The sequence below is a fragment of the Lagenorhynchus albirostris genome, chromosome 3, assembly GCF_949774975.1.
Source record: "Lagenorhynchus albirostris chromosome 3, mLagAlb1.1, whole genome shotgun sequence".
Classification (NCBI taxonomy): Eukaryota; Metazoa; Chordata; class Mammalia; order Artiodactyla; family Delphinidae; genus Lagenorhynchus; species Lagenorhynchus albirostris.
In genome coordinates this window covers 101,747,768-101,771,236 of record NC_083097.1, presented here as the reverse complement: position 1 = coordinate 101,771,236, position 23,469 = coordinate 101,747,768, and the positions used below count along the sequence as shown (strand labels likewise).

The window sequence follows — 23,469 nt, the reverse complement described above, 5'->3', positions numbered from 1 at the left end:
GCAATAAGAAGCCCACGCACCAAAATGAAGAGGAGCTCCCGCTCACCACAACTAGAGAAAACCCATGCACAGCAACAAAGACCCAATGCAGCCAAAAATAAATAAATAAATTTATTTTTTTAAAAAAAGAAAGAAAAGAAACTTCTATATTGTTTTCCAAAGGGGTTGTGCCATTTTATATTTCCACCAGCAATACATGAGACTTCCAGTTGCTCTAGAGCCTGTCAAACACTTAGTATTGTCACTCTTTCAAATTTAGCCATGCTAATGGCCATGAAGTGTTGGCTCACTGTCATTTAATTTGAATTTCACTGGTGACCTTTTTTGAATGTTGTTTCACGTGTGTTACTGGTCATTCATATATCTTTTTGTCACATTTCCAAACATTTTACTCATTTTTTAAAAATTGTACTATTTGTCTTATAATAAATCTGTAAGAGCTGTTTGTATATTTTGGATATAAGTCATTTTCAGATATAAGTTTTGCAAATACTTTCTCTCACACTGTAGCTTGCTTTTTTCATTTTCTTAACAGTATCTTTCAAAGAACAGAAGGTCACAAATATTTTCTCCTATTTTTCCTTCAAGAAATCCTATAGCTTTGGTTCTAACACTTACATCTATGAATCATTTGAAGTATTTTTTGTTTGTTTGCTTTTGTTGTGGGGTAAGGGTTTAGATTCCTTTTTTTCCATATTGATGCCTAGTTTTCTCACACAGTTTCTTGACAAGGCTATCTTGAATAACTTCTGCACCATCCTCAAAAATCAATTGAGCTTCTATGTATGGGTCTATTTCAAGACTGTATTATGATTCACTTATCTATGTTGATGCTAAGACCATCCAAAATAAGTAGAAGGAGAAAATAATGACAAATCAGAAAACCAACAATGAGAAAATGGATAACCAGTAGAAAAAATTTTGAAATCAAATGCTGGTTATTTGAAAAGTTCAATAAAATTAATCCCCTCATTAGGATACAGGAAAGAAAACACAAATTACTAATATCGGGGCAACAAGGGGACATCAGGACAGAGCCTACAGACATTAAAAGGATGATAAAGGAATATTACAAACTAACATTATGCCAATACATTCAACAACTTAGATGAAATGGACAAATATCTTGAAAGCTACAAATTACCAAAATTGCCTCAAGAAGAAAATGTGAATAGCTCTATACCAATTAAACAAAATTTAATTTCTAATTTCTGATCTTCCCAAAATATAACCCTAAGCCCAGATGCCATCACTGGTGAATTCTATTAAACATTTAAGGAACAATACTATTTCTATACAAACTCTTTCAGGAAATAGAAGAGAAGGAAACCCTTCCCAAGTTAATTCATTACACCGTTACCAAAGCCAGACAAAGGCATTATAAGCAAAGAAAACTACAGGAAATATCTCTCACCACACAGATGCAAAATCCTTAAAAAGATAGTACACCAGACTAAGTGGGGTTCACCCTATGACTTTAAGGTTGGTTTAACTTTCAAAAAGCAATCGATGTAATTCTCCATAATTAAAGAAGAAAAGATATAAATCATAAGATCATCTCAAAAAATATAGAAGTACTTGAGAAAATCTAACATGCATTTATCATAAAAACTCTCATCAAATGAGGAAAAGAAGGAAACTTCTTCATTCTGACAAAGGCCTTCTATGAAAAACCTACAACCGATATAATTCTTACATGAGGAAAGGCACCCCCTAAGATCAGGAACAAAGCAAGGGTGTTCACTCTCACATTTTCTATTCAATGTTGTACTGGAAGTTCTTGTCAGTACAAAAAAAGCAAGAAAAAAATAATTAAAAGATATTCAGATTGTAAATGAAGAAATGAACCTATCCTTCTTTGCAGACAACATGACTTTTTATGTAAAAAAATCCTAAAAAAAAAAAATCTATTAGAACTAGTAAATGAGTTTTCGCAAGAATATAGGATACAAGGTCAACATATAAAAATTAATTGTAGGGGCTTCCCTGGTGGCGCAGTGGTTAAGAATCTGCCTGCCAACGCAGGGGACGCGGGTTCGTGCCCCGGTCCGGGAAGATCCCACATGCCGCGAGAGTGTCTTGGCCCGTGAGCCATGGCCGCTGGGCCTGTGCGTCCGGAGCCTGTGCTTCGCAACGGGAGAGGCCACAACAGTGAGAGGCCTGCGTACCGCAAAAAAAAAAAAAATTAATTGTATTTCTACACTAGCAATGAACAATTGGAAAATGAATTTGAACAGCAATAAAATTTACAACAGCATCAAAAAACATGAAACATGTGGGGACAGATTAATCAATACACAAGCAAGACCTGTATATTAGAGCATATGGTTTTAAAGCTAAATGCTAAGTGATATATAAATATAGTGAGCCCACCATATCTATGGGTTCTGCATCTGTGGATTCAACCAACCACAGACTGAAAATATCCATGAAAAAATAATTCCAGAAAGTTCCAAAAAGCAAAACTTGAAATTGCCATGGGCTGGCAGCTATTTACAAAGCGTTTACATTGTATTAGTTATTATAAATAAGCGAGAGATGATTTAAAGTATATGGGAGAATGTGTGTAGGTTATACGCAAATACTATGCAATTTTATATTAAGGGTTTGAGCACCCCCGGATTTTGGTATCCTCAGGGGGTCCTGGAACCAATTCATGGATACCAAGGGACAAGTGTACTGAGCCCTACAGTAGGATTCTTTATTAAGGAAAAGAATTCACCATAAAGGCAATTCTTTGAATTCAATCCAAGGGGGGACTTTAGTTACCACAGTGACAATAAGCCATGATCGTAAGGTGATCTTGCCTACATGGTTGTCTCAGAGAACAGTAGTAGTCTCATAATCTACACAGTATGTAAAATTTCAAGCCACAACTATGAGCTAGTAAAATAAATGTACTACTGAAACTCAGTTTGCTAATGCTCCTTACCCTCGTAATTCCTTTCTTTGTGTTCTATCATCAACTGACAAATTTGGAAGTAAAATTTGCCAAGAAATAGAAGTCATGAGGAAGGCTTTCTCTTTGAAACATTGTAACTAAAGAATACATCCTTCTGGTTTTTAACAATTGTGTTAGATGAAAAACATTCTCCCAAAGGTAATATGGCTCTTATTAAACCCTGTTCACATTTTTAAAGCACTTAACTACAAAGGCCTGTTTGAAAATGGATGTTTTTCTCAAAGGCAAAAATCCTTATTATAGGAACCCTTGCTTTAAGCAACTGAAACATTAAAAAGTGACAATTTTCTTTACAACAGGTACCATTAAAGATTATTTTAAATAGGTTCTCCAGTAAATTTTAAAGTTATGTAAAGAGTCAATTAAAATTTTGCTCCTCAGGAATATATGTATCACATAAAATATACAACCAACATATTAATATCCTAGTATGTGTCAGTGCTTCATACAGATGATCTTTTAAAACTGTATCTATTCCCTGACTTCAGACTATACTACAAAGCTACAGTAATCAAGACAGTATGGTACTGGCACAAAAACAGAAATATAGATCAATGGAACAGGACAGAAAGCCCAGAGATAAACCCACGCACATATGGTCACCTTACTTTTGATAAAGGAGGCAAGAGTATACAATGAAGAAAACACAGCCTCTTCAATAAGTGGTGCTGGGAAAACTGGACATCTACATGTAAAAGAATGAAATTAGAACACTCCCTAACACCGTACACAAAAATAAACTCAAAATGGATTAAAGACCTAAATGTAAGGCCAGACACTATCAAACTCTTAGAGGAAAATATAGGCAGAACACTTATCACAGCAAGATCCTTTTTGACCCACCTCCTAGAGAAATGGAAATAAAAACAAAAATAAACAAATGGGACCTAATGAAACTTAAAAGCTTTTCACAGCAAAGGAAACCATAAAGAAGATGAAAAGACAACCCTCAGAACGGGAGAAAATATTTGCAAATGAAGCAACTGACAAAGGATTCATCTCCAAAATTTACAAGCAGCTCATGCAGCTCAATATCAAAAAAACAAACAACCCAATCCAAAAATGGGCAGAAGACATAAATAGACATTTCTCCGAAGAAGATATACAGATTGCCAACAAACACATGAAAGGATGCTCAACATCATTAATCATTAGAGAAATGCAAATCAAAACTGCAGTGAGATATCACCTCACACCAGTCAGAATGGCCATCATCAAAAAATCTACAAACAATAAATGCTGGAGAGGGTGTGGACAAAAGGGAACGCTCTTGCACTGTTGGTGGGAATGTAAATTGATACAGCCACTACAAAGAGCAGTATGGAGGTTCCTTAAAAATAGAACTACCATATGACCCAGCAATCCCACTACTGGGCATACACCCTGAGAAAACCATAATTCAAAAACAGTCATGTACCACAATGTTCATTGCAGCTCTATTTACAGTAGCCAGGACATGGAAGCAACCTAAGTGTCCATCGACAGATGAATGGATGAAGAAGATGTGGCACATGTATACAATGGACTATTACTCAGCCATAAAAGGAAATGAAATTGAGTTATTTGTAGTGAGGTGGATGGACCTAGACTCTCTCATACAGAGTGAAGTAAGTTGAAAGAGAAAAACAAATTCCATATGCTTACACATATATATGGAATCTAAAAAAAAAAAGGAAAAAAAATGGTCATGAAGAACCCAGGGGCAGGATGGGAATAAAGACACAGACCTACTAGAGAATGGACTTGAGGACACAGGGAGGGGGAAGGGCAAGCTGGGACAAAGTGAGAGAGTGGCATGGACATGTATACATTATCAAATGTAAAACTGATAGCTAGTGGGAAGCAGCCGCATAGCACAGGGAGATCAGGTCGGTGCTCTGTGACCACCTTGAGGGGTGGGATAGGGACGGTGGGAGTGAGATGCAAGAGGGAGGGCATATGAGGATATATGTATATGTATAGCTGTTTCATTTTGTTATAAAGCAGAAACTAACACACCATTGTAAAAAAATAATAATAATAATAACATTTTTTTTAAAAAGATGGCGCTCCAGTCATCTGAAGGCTTGACTGGGGCTGAGGATCAAAAAAAAAAAAAAAACACTGTAGCTATACTCAAAGTGTCAGTAATAACCCAATAAAGAAACTAAGGCTCAGAATGGTTGTGACTAGCTCAAAATTATACAGGATTTCAGACCACATATCTGGACTTCTTTTCATTTCATAAAACAAGGAAGAACCAATCAATCAAATGTTTATTACAAACCTCTGCAATCCTTTTCTATTTAAAAATTCTACTCTTGCATCTCAACATTATTTTTCTCTTTTTAAAACTGATTTTATTCCTCATTTACCTAGCACTGTTCCCATTTCAACTGAATTTCTAATCAATTTTCAACAACAGAAAAATATTCTGTTTTAAATGAGCTGAAATTTACCTCTGCCCCCCAAAAAATCAAAAGCCTCACTTAAAAGTAGGAAACTTTCTCATATACATGTGCATACTAGCAAAAATAAATTTACTACTGCATTTCCCTGCAAAAAAAAAAAAATGAGGCCAAGAAACATGTCAGTTAACTAAATAAAAACAGGCATGACAAGAGAGTTGAACAACAAAAATTCTCACTGAAGAAGGTTTAAATCATTATTTATATGTAACCAAAACAATAAAAACAAAAATTACTATAAGCAAATAGAAGTTTCACTTTATATTTCCTTCTAAAACATTAAAAGGTACATTTCCTTGGCACCTCACAAAAGAAAAAAAACACAACTTTTCCACAAGATTCACTGAGCTCATTTACATTTTTCATAATGACATAATTTGAGTTTTTTAGAAGTGAGAACACAAACCCAAAAGAAAAAAAGCACTATCATGCAAGACAATTCGCAGCAACAACCCAATAATCCAGATACCTAATCTAGCAATATCAAGAACTCAGAAAGAAAATATACATTTCTGAGCAATGGAACTCAGAACATGCATTCATCTGATTCCTCAAGAAGTCCTCTTGAAATCTAGTTCTCTTAATTTAGATATAATTCCGGTAAGTTTGGCTATCAGGTCAGAAGAAGCAAATCAAAAGATGAGAAAGTGCTGCCAGCAGTAATAACAAAAAGTAAGCAAAAATACAGTTGAATGGAAAAAAATCTGTTAAAAAATACACTACTTCAAGACTTACTGTAAAGCTACAGCACTCAACATAGTATGGTATTGGCTAAGGAACAGACAAATAGATCAATGGACAGAACAGAGAGCCCAGAAATAGACCCACATAAATATATATAGTCAGCTGATCTCTGACAAAGAAGCAAAGGCAATACAAGGGAGCAAAGATAAGTCTTTTTAACAAATGGTGCTAAAACAACTGAACATCCACATGTAAAAAATGAATCTAGACACAGAACTTACACCATTCACCGTTCAAAAATAACCAAAATGGATAAGACACCTGAACGTAAAACACAAAATTACAAAGTTCCTAGAAGATAACATAGGAGAAAATCTAGATGACCCTGGGTTTGGCAATGATGTTTTAGATATAATACCATAAGCACAATACATGAAAGAAATAATTGATGAGTTGGACTTCATTAAAACTTCCACTCTGCAAAAGACACCATCGAGAGAATAAAAAGATAAGCCACAGGCTGGAAGAATATATTTGCAAAACACATCTCATAAGAAACTGTTATCCAAAATAGACAAAGAACTCTTAAAATTCAACAAGAAAACAAACAAATTGATTAAAATGGGCCAAAGACCTTAACAGGCACCTCACCAAAGAAGATACGCAGATGACAAATAAGCATATGAAAAGATGCTGCATATCATATGTCATCAGGAAATTCAAATTAAAACAAGGTAACACTACACACCTATTAGAATGGTATAAATCCAGAACACTAACAATACCAAATGTTGGTGAGAATGCTGAGCAACAAGAATTCTCATTCATCGGTAGTGGGAATGCAAAATGGTATAGCATTTTGGAAGACAATTTGGGGGCTTCTTACAAAACTAAACACACTCATACCACATGATCCAGCAACAGAGCTCCTTGGTATTTACACAAAGGAGGTGAAAACTTATGTTTATACAAAAACTACACAAGGTTGTTTATAGCAGCTTTAGTCATAATTGCCAAAACTTGGAAGCAATGAAGAGGTCCTTCAGTAGGTGAATGGATAAATAATCTGTTATCTCCAGACAATGGAATATTACTCAGCACTAAAAGAAATGAGCTATCAAGCAATTAAAAATCATGGAGGAAACTTAACTGCATATTACTAAGTGAAAGAAGCCAATCTGAAAAGGCTACATACTGTATGATTCCAACTATATGGCATCTGGAAAAGGCAGAACTATGGAGACAGGAAAAAGACTAGTGGTTGTCAGGGGCCCGAGAGAGGGAGGGATTAGGTGAAGCATAGAGGACGCTTAGAAAGTGAAACTACTCTGTAGGACACTATAATGGTAAATACATGTCATTATAAATTTGTCCAAACCCAGATAATATACAACACCAAGAGTGAACGTTAAAGTAAACTATGGACTCTAGGCAATAATGATGTGTCAGTGTAGGTTCATCAATGATAACAAATGTACCACTCTGGTGTGATAGTATGATAGTGAGCACGTGTGGGGACAGGGGTAAAAGAGAAACCTCTGTACCTTCTGCCTAATTTTGCTGTGAATTTAAAACAGCTCTAAAAATAATGTTATTTTTAAAAATACACTACTATTCAAATGAATTTTCTCTAAACTTTTTTAAAATATACATACTAACATTCTCCAAATGATCTTGAAGGTGTCACTATATAATAGTAATCGTACAAAAATTATGATACTGAAATATCAAGAAAACATCAATTAGGTTTATCATACTTTGTTTCAAAAAGCAAGGAATTGTATAATACATTTTTAAACTGTTAAAATGTAATCATAAAACGTAAATACATGTTTTTAAACTGTTAAAAAGCTGTTTGGGAGACTTAAAGAGTAGGCCTCAGGATTGTAGCAATTAGCTGGAAATTACATGAAACACACCACAGAACGATAACACAGAAAGAAGGCATTTTTGTAACACCATAATTCTGTGATTACTTCTCTCCCACTCTGAAAGCTTACCATTTAGGGGCTTGAAATATCATTTTTCTATGGAACACAGATTTTTCTTAACACTTAAAAAGCAACTGGCAACTTATTCCTCAAATCCTGGTCTTTTTATTCATGAATACTCAATAATATTTAAAAATAAAAGACCATTTTATTTCAAGACACTTACTAAAGAGAAATACATTTCTCTTATTTACTTAATTTCAAATCACTTCAATTAAGACATAAAGGGGAAAAAAGTAATCCAAAGGAAGATTATAAAATGAGGTTCAAAGCACTTGACAAAAAAAAAGCCTTTAAAAAGATACTTGATGAGACACAATTAAAAATAACAATTCAACCTGACAGTACTAAAGAATGCTTCCATTAAAGCAGACCAAGGAAATCCACATCTGTCACATGCAGCTTTACTGAGATTTCATCTTGATCAGTGACTTCAGGAGGTATATGAAAGGTGTACAAATGAATCACTACATCTGCCTTCTGAACAGAAATCACCTAATTAAGATCAATAGACACACACCACAGGAATAAAGATGATAAATTCTACAATGTGATTTTACACTATTCCTCCATAATATTATGTTAAGGGACAACGCTTTCCTTTTCGAATTTGATACAGTGTCCATCTCCACAAAGGAAAAATACATATAAACCTGCACAAATGTTCCTCTGACCAAATTCTCTATTTTGAAAAGTTCATGTGAGTAGCAAGTCCTTGAATGCACAAGAGTGAGTGAATGAATAAGAAGGCTTTAAAAGTAACAACCAAAGTTCAGATGAAAGGAAGAAATTATATATACACAAATTAAAATCAGCACTAAAAGGTCACACTTTCACTGTTCTTTTTTCTTAATCTCTTCCTGATTCCTCACAAAGCCAAGTGCTCTAAACTCAAAACACCACTAAATATTCCATGTTCACAGCCATCTCAAACTTACAGAATACTTTAACTCTTTGGCACTCAAACTCACTCTACAATTTTAAAAAAAAGGAAATCACGTAATCTGTCAAATAAATGTTCTATTTTTACCCATCTACTCCCAAGTTCTACATCAAAACTGAGAAGCAGGGCTTTTACAAATGAGAGAAAGTAAGGATTAAAGCTTTTGTTCTTTGCAGTACTTGCCAAATAAATAATTTTTTGTTTTCTTCCTGAAAGAAGAGTAAAAAGAGATTATTACAATAGTTAAATGCCATTTCCCAAGCTCTGAAGGCTTTTCCTAACAAGGACAAACATATCAGACTTATTTTGCCCTTTCTACAAATAGAATGCTGTTACATTTACCATTGTTCGGATAAAGAACACCAGGCCAGAAGGAAGTCGTGACTTCATGGCTCACAATAAAATGGTGGTGAACCTTTGTTAGTTGTTATAAAACAGTCTTAACAACTACCATGAAATGAAAATTTCTCACAGACACTGTTCATATAAACACAGATGTGCCTGGTTTTAACAGAAGAGACAATCCTGAAAGTTGTATATCTACTCAATCATATTTTAAATCTATCAGGAAAGTTTGCTATTGAAACACACTTGCCCAAATGCCACCTGAAATGTAAATACTACTGACTTTTCTTAAAGAAAGGCAAACCTACATTTTCAGGTATTTCAAACACCTGAAAAAATACCATGAGCCTACTATCAGGTAAGCTGTCAGGGGAAGATGCCAAGTGCTATTTAGTTCTGATTGAGATGCAGAAGCAGGGAAACACAGTGGGCAGCAGATAGGTCTGGGGAGAATGGTTAGAGAAGAAGCTAAGACTAGGAGTTAGAGGTTGGATTAGATGACTTCTAAGGTTCTGGACAAATTGTGATTGTATTGTAAGGTACATCTGAGCAGTGACAGTGGATAAGTACCGATCAGTTTACATTCCTGTCTATTCTCCCTTATAAGAAAGATGTTAGATATAGAATCTAAAAGCATAAAATTATTAGACTTCCTGTGATATAAAAACCGACCATGGCTTAAGACTTAGGAATAATCTATTGTAAACACAACCTAGAACTGATTTTTTCACAAACACACAAAAGTAATTTGATGGGAAAGAATATGATATCATAAAAAGAATATCTCAATCCCTATCTCACATCATACAAAAAAATGAATTCTAGATGGCAGAAGAAAACACAAAATGTTCTCATTACAAGGGGTAAAGATTTCTTAGGATTTAAAAAGTAGTAATCATAAAAGAAAAATTTGATAAATTAGACTGCATAAATATTTACAACTTTTGCTCATCAACTGTCAACACTAGGAAAATGACTAGACAAGCCACAGACTAGAAGACGATGTCCACAGAGCATGTATTTGCCAAAGGACTTATATCCAGAATATATAAAGAATTCCTACAAATCCACAATAAAACGATGTACACAACACAAAAGAAGACATACAAGTGGTCAATAAGCACATGAAAAGTGCTCACAATCATTAGTCACAGTAAAATACAATACCACTACATAAATTCACCAGAATGGCTAGAATGAAAAAGATCGACAACACCAAATGTTGTCAAGAATGTGAAACAAACAGAACTCTCATTCACTGCTGGTAGAAACAGAAAATGGTATGAATGTTTTGGGGAACTGACTGACAGGTTCCTATAAAGTTAGTACCTACAATATGACCCAACAATTCCAATCTTAGGTATTTACCCAAAAGAACTGAAAACATATGTGTGCTGGAAGATTTGCAAGGATGCCATAGCAGTTTTATTCATAATAGCAAAATACTGTTAATAATCAAAATGCTCATCAACGTTAGGATGGATAAACAATTTGTGGTATATTCATATTTATGCAATGGAATACTACTCCGTTGCACAGGAACAAACCCTAATCAACTTAGATGAATCTCATACATATTAGACTGAACAAAATAAGTCATATGATTTCATTTATAAGAATAGAGCCAGCAAAACTAAACCTATGGTGATAGAAATCAGATCAACAGTTGCTTTCGTAGACACTGAGGAACAGCAAGAGGGAAGTCTAAGGAGTGAATAGTGTTCTAAATCTTGGTAGACTTGTGGGTTATACAGCTGTATACATTTATTAATACTAATAAGTTATACACTTAAACGTTGTGCACTTTACTCAATGTATATTTTACTTGAGTCAATTTATTTATTTATTTATTTATATTTTTGGCTGTGTTGGGTCTTCGTTGCCGTACGCAGGCTTTCTCTAGTTGTGGCAAGCGAGGGCTATTCTTCATTGTGGTGCACGGGCTTAGTTGCTCCGCGGCATGTGGGATCTTCCCAGACCAGGGCTTGAACCTGTGTCCCCTGCATTGGCAGGCGGATTCCTAACCACTGCACCACCAGGGAAGTCCTACTTGAGTCAATTTTAAAAAGGACTCTTCAATAAAATAAGAATTACAAATATCGCAATTCTAGTAAGCTTGCATTAACACAGTGTTATCAGTTACCAATTCTGAAACTACATTCTGAGTGTCCTAGGCTTCTAAAAATGAGTAAATATACTAGAGTAGTGGTAGCCAGATTTCTCAATGTTGGCAAAGGAAGATATAAACATAGAAAAGGGAAGGGAATTACAAATATGAAAAGGAGGGGATCCTACTTTGTGCTGTTAGACTGAAATTAGAAGTATCAGTATAAACTCATAGTTTTTAATAGATAGATATTAACATATGTGTATTAAGTGCATACACATGTGTAGGCGTATCTGTACGTGTACATAAATGTGTGTTGTATGTACACACAAATGAGTATATATGTGTATATTCACACACACAGACATGTACACATTTCCTAGTTCTGCTACAGAAAGACCTTAGAAACAATAACATACTAGGAGCAATAAATACACCTAGTGTTACAAAATCTTGGTTTCTACATACCATTATCCAATAAAGGAACCAGGGCTTCTTAGAAAAATGTTGTATCTGGGCTAGAGCCAAGAAACTATAAGATAAGCCTGGAACAACTTGTTGCACAAGACAAGAAAAAAGTTTTCCAAGAATCATGAGAACATGCCAAAGGAACAGCTAAACAGCTTGAGAGAGCAACCAGTAGCCAAATCTGGGACAATCTGAGCATCAAAATAAATAATGATATAAATAATGATAGTAATGGACTATAATACATCCAGTTAAGAATCCATGAGTCCATGAGTCCATACTGATGTAAGTCAATAAATAAGGGAAGAAGGGAAAGCTTTTGCCTACATTAGAATGAAACTAGTAAATTCATAAGGAACGATGGAGTTAGAAAATCATCAATTGATATTAAATCTAGTGGGTAAAAATTTGATGAGAAACAACATATTTACATAATCTCAAAAACTGACTTAGAAAATATTTTCTAACTACAAAGGGAAAATAAGAAACTTTTAAGTGGAGAAACTTAGCAGTCACTACCCTAAGCAAGTGATCAAAGCTACTTGGAACCAAGTGACATGTGCCTTCTGACATGATGCACTGAGAACACATCACTTCTATGATACTTGTGCTAAAACTGGATACCCAAATATAGTCATGAAGAAATATCAGACAGCTTCAAACACAGGACAAGCTACAAAACAACCCGTACTCTACAAAAATATTAACTTCATGAACCATAAAGAAAGGCAAGGAACTGTACCAGATGAAAGGAAACAAAAGAGATAGGACGATTAGGTGAAATATGTGATCCTGGACCAGGAAAAAAAAAAGCTATAAGAAACCCTGTGCAGTTGATATTTTACCCTTTTTATAAATAAGGAACCCTCTTAAAAAGGTTAAATAATAGCTAGTACAAAGTAAACAGTACCTGTAAGATATGTATTCTCAGTATTCAATGTATTAGGCAGGTGGCTACCTCCCTGGACAGCTGTATCAAAGAGTTATAGTCTCAATCAAAAACCTTTACACACATTAATGCAGTTAAAATTAAGTATTCTCTCATATTCTTTAATAGAAATAATTAAATGGATCACCCTAAGTGTATCAAAGTTGAACATTTCAAGTAAAATAAAAAAGATATAGTGAATATAAGGATATCTGTCATTCATTTATTTTAAAGCAACTTACTTTAAAAGACTTACTAAATGTAAATGAAAGTAAACTCTAGTTAGATGTGATAAATAAAAATTACAATAGAAGCGACTGTAACCTGCAAAAACTAAACCATAATAACAAATAAAAACCCACACTATTAGCGTACTGAGTTCAAACTTCCATACTTACGAAAGGTACACATACCTTTTCCTAAATGTGTGTTTATGCTCATATATCTAGCTGTTCCTGTAAGGCTCTTATGTTCTCTGTATGGTATGTGTTTCTTTGTCTCTGGATCAATATATTCCTTTGCCAAACCAAAATCTATAATATGAATAACTTGCTGGGTTTTGTTTCCTGGTCGTCCTATTAAGAAGTTCTCAGGCTTCACATCTCTGTATATCAAGTTCTTTGAATGGACATACTCCATGCGAGAAATCTTGATTCAAAAAAAAAAAAAAAAGATACATTTTATTTTAGGCTTTGACTAGCATAAGATAGTATGATAGAGGCAAGACAATTTTTACAATGAAAACAACATTAAGAAGAAAAAATCAGAAATTGTTAGAACCCTTTAAAAGAAACATGATATCACTCAGTAGTTTCTTAAATATATGTCCAATTATGATTAAATATCTTTGCTTTTTACTATTTTGGGCACTTATATAGGAAAGTGCTTGAATTTTATGAATTCCTTTCTTATCAAGAAGGCTGATTAAATCAACACTTTCAGATGATGCTACCTTATAGAATTAAAAAGCTTTACTAATACAAAATCTTGAACTCAAAAATATAAACAGATATATTCACAAAGTTGCAATTTATTCTTCCTTATCTGTTCAATAATGGAGAAAATTTTATAATTACACTAAAGAAACTTAAAGAGTCTAGACTGTTAAATAAAAGAATTAACAGAGCACTTCGTTATCTTTTTTATAACTTGTTTACTTTTTTCCTTAGGTATTAAACATTTAAAAAGATCTTGAGACTAGAAAACTTTGGAATCCAACTCTAATAATAATATAATACATTTTTATTCATTGCTTTACACATTCTCAAATAATGTTTATTGTATAAACTGTCAGAAAACAGAACATTACAAATAATAAAAGTGCTTCATTTAATGATATTCATGGTTGACAATACAATGTAAGTGAACACAGTCACTCAAGTCATTTTAGTTTGTTAACAAATTTAGGATCATATAACATATACTATTCTGTGACCTATAGTTCCCATTAACAATATATTATGAGCATTTTCCAGGTCATGAAACATTCTTTTAATATACACTTTTTAGTGGCTGCATATTATTTTATGGCTATTAATAATTTATCCAACTAACACTGTTATTTCTGTGCATTCGGGTTGTTTCCCACTTTATTATAGACGTCTTTGCACAACAAGCTTTAAGTACATCTGAATACTTCCATTGGATAAATCTGTAGAAGTAATGAGTCAACAGATAAAAACAATTTTAAGACTTTTGCAGCATACACTTACTGGCATTTATTTCAAAACTGCCTTAAAATTATCCTCTTAAGTTATTTCCCCATAGGCTCCCTGAAATTTAAATGATTTATAAGACTTTCTCATTAGTTTGTTTCTTCTTTTTCTAGGCCATTTTAATTTATTACCAAGATTAAAAACCCATCTTTCTGAGGGTTCTCTTCTCTAAGTATTCATTTTCGACCTGAAAAGAGTGCTGGAAACAACTTAATTCCCAAACTGAGCATTCTGACCTTAAAGTAGTAAGATATTAATTTTTTCATACAAATAAAATACACCTGATTCAGTTATTTTAAGTTACAGTCATCCTAAAAGGACAATGATATGAAAAGCAGACATTTTTATTAGGTCAAATGCTGTGGAAGATAATGTCACAAAACTTTAAACTTTCAGTGTAAATTAGTGACCAAATGAACCACACAATTGTTCAAACAGCTTCAAAACATCCTGCTTTACTTACCAGTTGGATAGCTATCATGAGAACCGTTTTAAGAGAAAATGTTCTGTCACACAAATCAAACAAATCTTCCAAACTAGGTCCCAGCAGTTCCAGCACCATAGCGTTGTATTTCCCACAAGGGCCAAAATAGTAAACTTGAGGTATACCATCTGGAGGAAAAGAATAACAATAAACAATTTTTTAATAATTTTGTAGCTTCAAGAACTGCAGCAGTATTTTTATTTTTTCCATACAAACAATAAACTTCTCCTGACCCAGCCTCCTCCCTCCCTATACCTTCTCCTTCATGTTCACAGAGTAGCCTGGTTACACTTCTACTGAACCTGCATTACTGAACTACATTATAAACAGTGCTTCATTGTTGGTCTCCACCAACCTCACTATAGAAAGGAACTGTGCCCTTGAGACTTGTATTTCCATGGCCTACAGAAATGCTTGGCACATAGGAAAGATCTTATTTTTATTGAACAAAGGAGTTACTGCACTCTTTCATAACCCTGTGGTAGGCATAATGCTAAGTTCAACCCCCAAGATTTCCATCCTCTGGTGTACACAACCCATATAATCCTTTCCCCGCAAGTGTGGGCAAGATTCCCAGATTTCACTCTTGTCATTAGATTATGTTATATGGCAAAGGTAACAAAATTAAGATCCCTGTTAGTGGAGGTTAAATTAATCAAAAGGGAGATTATTCTGTTGGGCATGACTTAATCAGGTAAGATGGTTAAAAAGCAAGTCTAGAAGTCAGAGATAGTCAAAGCAGCAGAGCAGTTCTCCTGTTGATCTTAAAGACACAAACTACTATGTTGTGGAAGAGGGCCACATGCCAGGAAATGGTGGGCAGGCCCCAGGAACTGAGAGCCTCATCACACAGCCATGAGGAACTGAATTCTAGAAATAACCAGTGAGCTTGGAAAAGGACTCAGAGGCTCAGAAAAGATTGCAGTCCAAGCTTACACCTTGATTTAAGCCTGGAAAGACCCTCAACAAAGGACAAAGCTAAGCTATGCCTGGACTCATGACCAATAGAAATTGGGAGATAATAAAGTCTCTTATTCTATGTCACTAATTACTAAATAAATCATTACGCAACAACACAAAATAATACAAACTCCAAATATAAAGTCTAAATACACAAAAATCACCTGTATTTTATTTTTAGAACTAACAGATTCCCAATAAACTAACATATAATAGGGGATCATTTTATCTTAACATTGTATCTATTTATTCGTTATGAGGAAATGAACAACTTCCATCTTAAACGTCTCAGTTTTACTTATGAGTATTTTTTGTTTTGTTTTGTGTAATGATTTTAGAAAGGAAAAATCTTTCTAAAATATACTAAAACCTTCCCATCCTTTTTAAAATAAAGAGTATGGAAAACAAAATTTTACTCTGTTGTTTATTTTATCATTTTGCATAATAATTATTGCATGGGCAAAACAAAACATTGAACTAGAAGCCAGGATAGCTACGTTCTAAGTTTGGCTGAATACTAACTATTCAACCTCTCAAGCTGACTTCAGTTTATCTATATTAGTAGTTTAGATAAGACCAGTTTTTCTAAAATGTGAGTATGAGAAAGGCAGCAGAACAGCTGAAGATAGGAAGGTAAGATAATATAATCATGACAGGGGTAGGGGAAGGAGACAAGTTCAAACTGTGTACATGGTCTCCTCCCCCAAAATAGAGATTCTCATACACCCCCATGTGTACACATCACCACCCTGTACCACACCACACCACACACACACACACACACACACACACACACACACACACACACACACACACACTTCCCCCTGCCACTGAGAATCATTATCTTCTTACTAGAGCCACTCATAACATATTTGAGTCATATCTACCCCCATTATAAGTAAAAACAGATAAAAGGCTTAGAAATAGTGGATGAGAGACTCTAACATTTATTCAACTCTGAAATACTGATTTTAGTATGCTATATACATCAAGAGCCTAGAGATGCAATTAAGACTTACCAATAGCTCTCAGCTACTGAGTTTTAAAAAATATTTCTACAATGCTTTCCCCCCTCTATTCCACTGAAAGTGCTAACTTCTATGCTCTTAATTTAGCAATCTCTTAATAACCCATTTCCACTCTTTAGTTTGTTGCTTCTTAGTCATAAAGATGTTCACCAAACTCAGGAGGAGAATGGATGAACACAGTGAGGGCTTCAACAGGGATTGAAATATAGGAAAGTACCAAAGAGGTTATAACTCAATTGAAAAATATACTAGAGGAGTTCAACAGTAGACTGGATGAAGTAAAAGAATGAATCAGTGAGCTGCAAGACAAAACAACTGAACTCATCCAGACAGAGAAGCAAAATGAAAAGTAGAATTTTAAAAAGTGAAATTAATTTAAGAAACCATTGAGACAGCATAAAGCAAAATAACATTTGCATTATATGGATCCCAGAAGAAGAAGAGAGAGAAAAGGGGCCAGAAAAACTATCTGAAGAAATATGGTCAAAAATTTCTCTAATCTGGGGAAGGAAACAAATATCCAGGTCCAGGAATCCCAGAGAGTTCCAAAAAAGATTAACCCAAATAGACATACACCAAGACACATTATAATTAAAATGGTATAAGTTCAGGATAAAGAGAAGATCCTAAAAGCAGCGAGAGAAAACCAACTTGTTACATACAAAGTAAACTCCATAAGACTATCAGCAGATTTTTCAGCAGAAACTTTACAGGCCAGTAGTGAGTGGCATAACCTATTCAAAGTGCTAAAAGGAAAAAAACCCCAACAAGAATTCTCCACCTAGCAAATTTATCATTCAGAATTGAAGAAGGGATCAAGTTTCCCAGATAAACAAAAGCTTAAAGGAGTTCATCACCACAAAACTGGCCCTACAAGAAATATTTAAGAGATTTCTTAAGCTGAAAAGAAAAAGCACTAATTAATAATAAGAAAACACATTCAAGTAAAAAGTATTTCTGGAAAAGGTAAATATATAATAAAGGTAGTAGATCAATCACTTATAAAGCAAACATGATGGTTTAAAGAGAAGAAGTAGTAAATTTAAATTAAATTCCAATAGTTAGTTAAGGGATGCATAAAATTAAGAGGTAAAATGTATCATCAAAAGTATAAAACATTGGGGCAGGGGGCTGGAGTAGTAAAAAGATAAAGCTTTGGAATGTGTTCAAATTTAATTTGCTACCAGCTTAAAACAGGCTACTACTTACATAGGATGTTATATATGAACTTTACAGTAACAGGGAAAAAAGCTTATAGTAAATATACAAAAGAAAATGGAAAGAAATTTAAATATAACACTGAAGAAAACCACCAAAACACGAAGGAAGAGGGAAAGAGAAGAAAGGAACAGAGAGGAACTACAAAAACAACCAGAAAACAATTAACAAAATGACAAGTACATACTTACCAATAATTACTTCAAATGGACTAAAATAGCCAAGAAAAAGACAGTGAGGGACTGTTTAAATTAAAAAAAAAAAAAAAAAAACAGATCCATCTATATGCTACCTACACAAGACTTACTTCAGGAGAAAGGACTCACACAGACTGAAAGTGAAGGAATGGAAAAAATTTCAATGCAAATGTAAATAAAAGGAAAGTTGGAGTAGCTATACTCATATCAGACAAAACAGACTTTAAAACAAAGACTATATTAAAAGACAACAAGGGCAAACATAATGATAAAGGTGTCAATCCAGCAAGAAGATATAACATTTATAAATGTATATGCATCCAGTAGAGGAGCACTAAGATATACAACACAAATATTAACAGACTTAAAGGGAGAAATTGAAAGCAAAACAATAATAGCAGAGGACTTTAACACCCTACTTACATCAATGGATAGATCATCCAGAAAAAAAATTAAAAAGAAAACATCAAACTTAAATCACACATTAGATCACACGGACTTAACATATAGAACATTCCATCCAAAAGCACCAAAAGATACATTCTTTTCAAGTGCACCTGAAACATTCTCCAGGATAGATCATATATTAGGTCACAAAAAAAGTCTCAATATAAATTCAGAAAGGCTGAAATCATATCAAGCATATTCTCTGGCCACAATACTATGAAACTAAATATCAATCACAAAAAGAAAATAGTAAAAACCACAGAAACGTGGAAATTAAACATGCTACCAAACAACCAATAGGTCACTAAAGAAATCAAAAAAATACCTAGAGACAAATGAAAGCAGAGATATAACGTACCAAAATCCATGAGATGCAGCAAAAGCAGTTCAAAGAAGAAAGACCATAGCAATATAGGCCTACCTCAAGAAACGAGAAAAATCCAAAATAAATAATCTAAATTTACACATAAAGAAAACATAAAAAGAATAAAGCTCCACATTCGAAGAAAGGAAATAATAAAGATCTGAGTGGAAATAAATGAAATAGACATTTAAAAAACAACAGAAAAGATCAATGAACCTAAGAGCTAGTTCTTTGAAAAGATAACCAAAATTGACAAATCGTCAGCTAGACTAACCCCCCCAGAAAAAGAAAAAGAGGGGACTCAAACAAAATCAGAATGAAAGAGGAGAAATTACAACTGATACCACAGAAATACAAAATATCATAAGGTACTACTATGAACAATTCTACACCAACAAATTAGACAACCTAGAAAAAACGGAAAATTCCTAGAAACATCCAAGCTTCCAAGACTGAATCAAGAAGAAATAGAAAATCTGAATAGAACAATTACTAGTAAGGAGACTGAAACTATAATCGAAAGCTCCCAACAAACATTAGTCTAGGATCAGATGGCTTCACTGGCAAATTATACAAAACATTCAAAGAATACCAATCCTTGTCAAACTCCTTGTCAAACTCTTCCAAAAAATTAAAGAGGAAGAAAACCTTCCAAACACATTTTATGAAGCTACCATTATGCTGATACCAAAACCAGACAAGGACACCATAAAAGAAAATTACAGGCCAATATCCTTGATGAACAAAGATGCAAAAGCCCTCAACAAAATATGAGCAAACCAAATCAAGCAATACATTAAAAAAATCATACACCATGATCAAGTGGGATTTATTCCAAGGATGCAAGAATGTTCAACATCTGCAAATCAATCAACATGATACCATGTATTAACAAAATGAAGGATAGAAATCACATGATCATCTCATTAGATGCAGAAAAAGCATCTGACAAAATTCAACATCCATTTATGATAAAAATTCTCAACCAAGTGGGTATGGAGTGAACATACCTCAACCTAATAAAGGCCATATATGACAAAGCCACAGCTAACATCATACTCAGTGATGATCAGGAATAAGAGAAGGATACCCACTCTCACCACTTCTATTCAACACAGTACTGGAAATCCTAGCCGTAGCAATTAGACAAGAAAAATTAATAAAAGTGATCCAAATCAGAAAGAAAGAAGTAAAACTGTTACTATTTGCAGATAACATGATACTATATATACAAAGTTCTAATGATGCCACAAATAAAACCTGTTCAAACAAATAAATGAATTCAGTAAAGTCACAGGATACAAAATCAATATACTGAAGTCTGTGGTTTTTCTATACACTAACAATGAACTATCAGAAACAGAAATTAAGAAAATCCCATTTACCACTACATAAAAAAGAATAAAATACCTAGCAATAAATTTAACCAAGGAGGTGAAAGACCTAATACACTGAAAACTTTAAGACATTGATGAAAGAAATCAAAGAAGACACAAATGAATGGAAAGATATTTCATGCTTATGGACTGAAAGAATTTATATTGTTAGAATGTCTATACTACCCAAAGCAATCTATAGATTCAATGCAATCCCTATCAAAATTCCAATGGCATATTTCACATGACTAAAACAATCTTAAAATTTGTATGGAACCACAAAAGACACCAAATAGCCAAAACAATCCTGAGAAAGAAGAACAAAGCTGGAGGTTATCATGCTCCCTGATTTCAAACTACAGCAAACCTTTAAACAGCACATGTTTGAAATGCACTTACCCACGGATTTTTTTCAATAATAAATACTAGATAGAGTACTACACAATCCAAGGTTGGTTTAATCCAAGGATGCAGAACCATGGATATGGAGGAACTGTGTACACCAAGGGCCAACTATAAGTTATACATGAATTTGCAACTGCATAGAGAGTGGTAACCCTACCCTCCATAATGTTCAAGGGTCAACTGTACTCTACAAAACTACAGTAATCAAAACAGTATGGAACTCACACAAAAACAGACACACAGATCAATGAAACAGAATTGAGAGTCCAGAAATAAAACCACAAATATATGGGCAATTAATTGACAACATAGGAGCAAAGAACATACATGGAGAAAGAATAGTCTCTTCAATAAATGGTGCTGGGAAAACTGGACAGCTACAGCCAAAAGAATTAAACTAGACCACTATCTCACACCACACACAAAAATTAACTCAAAATGGATTAAAGATCTGAATGTAAGACCTGAAACCATAAAACTCCTAGAAGAAAACATAGGAGGTAACTTCATTTAATATGAGTTTTAGAGATATTTTTGTGGATCTAATTCCAAAAGCAAGGGAAACAAAAGCAAAAATGAACAAATGGGACTACATCAAACTAAAAAGTTTCTGCACAGTGAAGGAAACCATCATCAAAATGAAAAGGCAACCTACTGAATGGGAGAAGATATTTGTAAATCCAATAAGGGATTATTATCCAAAATATATAAAGAACCCATACAACTTTAAACAAACAAGTTGATTTAAAAATGGACATTTTGTAATGAATAGACATTTTTCTAAAGAAGACATACAGATGGCCAAAAGGTACATGAAAAGATGTTCAACATCACTAATTATGAGGGAAATGCAAATCAAAACCACAATGAGAGATCACCTCACACCTGTCAGAATGGCTATTAGCAAAAAGAAAAAAATTATGAATATTGGAGAAGATGTGGAGAAAAGGAAACCCTTGTACACTGTTGGTGGGACTGAAAATTGGTGCAGCCACCATGGACAGTATAGAGATTCCTCAAAATATTAAGAATAGAACTCCCATCTGACCCAGCTATTCTACTTCTAGGTATTATCTAAAGAACACAAAAACAATTTGAAAAGATATATGAACCCCTACGTTTATTGCAGCATTATTTACAACGGCCAAGATATGGAAATAACCTAAGTGTCCATGGGTGCATGAATGGATAAAGAAAATGTGGTACATATACACAAAGGAAAACTACCCCACCACAAAAAAAGAATTAAATCCAATCCTGCCATTTGCGACAACACAGATGGACCCTGAAAGTTTTATGTTAAGTGATGTAAGTTAAGAAAGACAAATACCATAAAATTTCACTCATGTGTGGAATGTAAAAAAACAAATGAACAAACAAAATAAAACAAAAACAAACTCATAGATACAGAGATAAGATTAGTGTTTACCAAAGGGAAAGGGAGTTGGGTGGAATGGGTGAAATGGGTAAAGGGGGTCAGCTGTATGGTGATGGATGGTAACTAGAAACGTGCTGATGATCACTTTGTAGTGTGTACAGGCATATTTAGGAGATATTTTGGGTTCAGTTCCAGACCACCACAATAAAGGGAATACCGAAATAAAGTCAGATGAATATTTTGGTTTCCTGGTGCATACAAAAGTTATATTTATACTATACTGTTGTCTATTAAGTGTACAGTAGCACTGTCTAAAAATACCACGTACATACCTTATTAATACCTTAAAAACACTTTATGGCTAAAAATGCTAACCATCATCTGACCCTTCAGTGAGTCATAGTAGTAACATCAAAGATCACTGATCACAGATCACTATAACAAATATAATAATAATGGAAAAGTTTGAAATACTGTAAATATTACCAAAATGTGACACAGAGACAAGGTGTGAGCAGATGCTGTCGGAAAAATGGCATCGAAGACTTGCTCATTGTAGGGTTGCCACAAACTTTCAATTTGTAAAAAAAAAAAGAAAAAGAAATCTGTGAAGCACAATAAAGCAAAGCACAATGAAACAAGGTATGCCTGTACAGATGTCAAATTATAATGCTGCACACCTGAAACTTACATAACTTAAAAATATTATTCTGGGACTACAAAGAAAAACTTGAATTGGGAAAAGATTTAGACCACATTTATTTAATCCAAGTATTAACTATAACTGAGCAAGTATTTCTCAAATACTCTCCCTAATATTTAAAGTTACAGAGCCTTACTTCTACTCTTAACTATTAACTTCATTTTGGAGCTACTCGGAATTAAGCAAAGTAGAGTTGACCCTTGAAAAACACAGGAGTTAGGGGCACTGACCCCTCCATGCAGTCAAAACTCCATGTATAACTTATAGTCAGCCCTCCATATACACATTTCAGTTCCTCTGTGTCTGTGGTTCCAGATCC

The 23,469-nt window shown here is 34.0% G+C and overlaps 1 protein-coding gene across 7 annotated transcripts in view; it reads right to left on the bottom strand.

Moving 5' to 3' along the window:
• CSNK1G3 (casein kinase 1 gamma 3) overlaps positions 1-23,469 on the bottom strand; it is a 132,357-nt gene that overhangs the window by 38,920 nt on the left and 69,968 nt on the right. For all 7 annotated transcript variants that reach the window (XM_060143481.1, XM_060143482.1, XM_060143485.1 and 4 more), the window contains 2 exons: positions 15,054-15,202; positions 13,289-13,523 (listed from right to left, as the gene is read on the bottom strand). In XM_060143481.1, the coding sequence (XP_059999464.1) occupies positions 13,289-13,523; positions 15,054-15,202 (384 nt within the window). The remainder of the gene's footprint in view (positions 1-13,288; positions 13,524-15,053; positions 15,203-23,469) is intronic.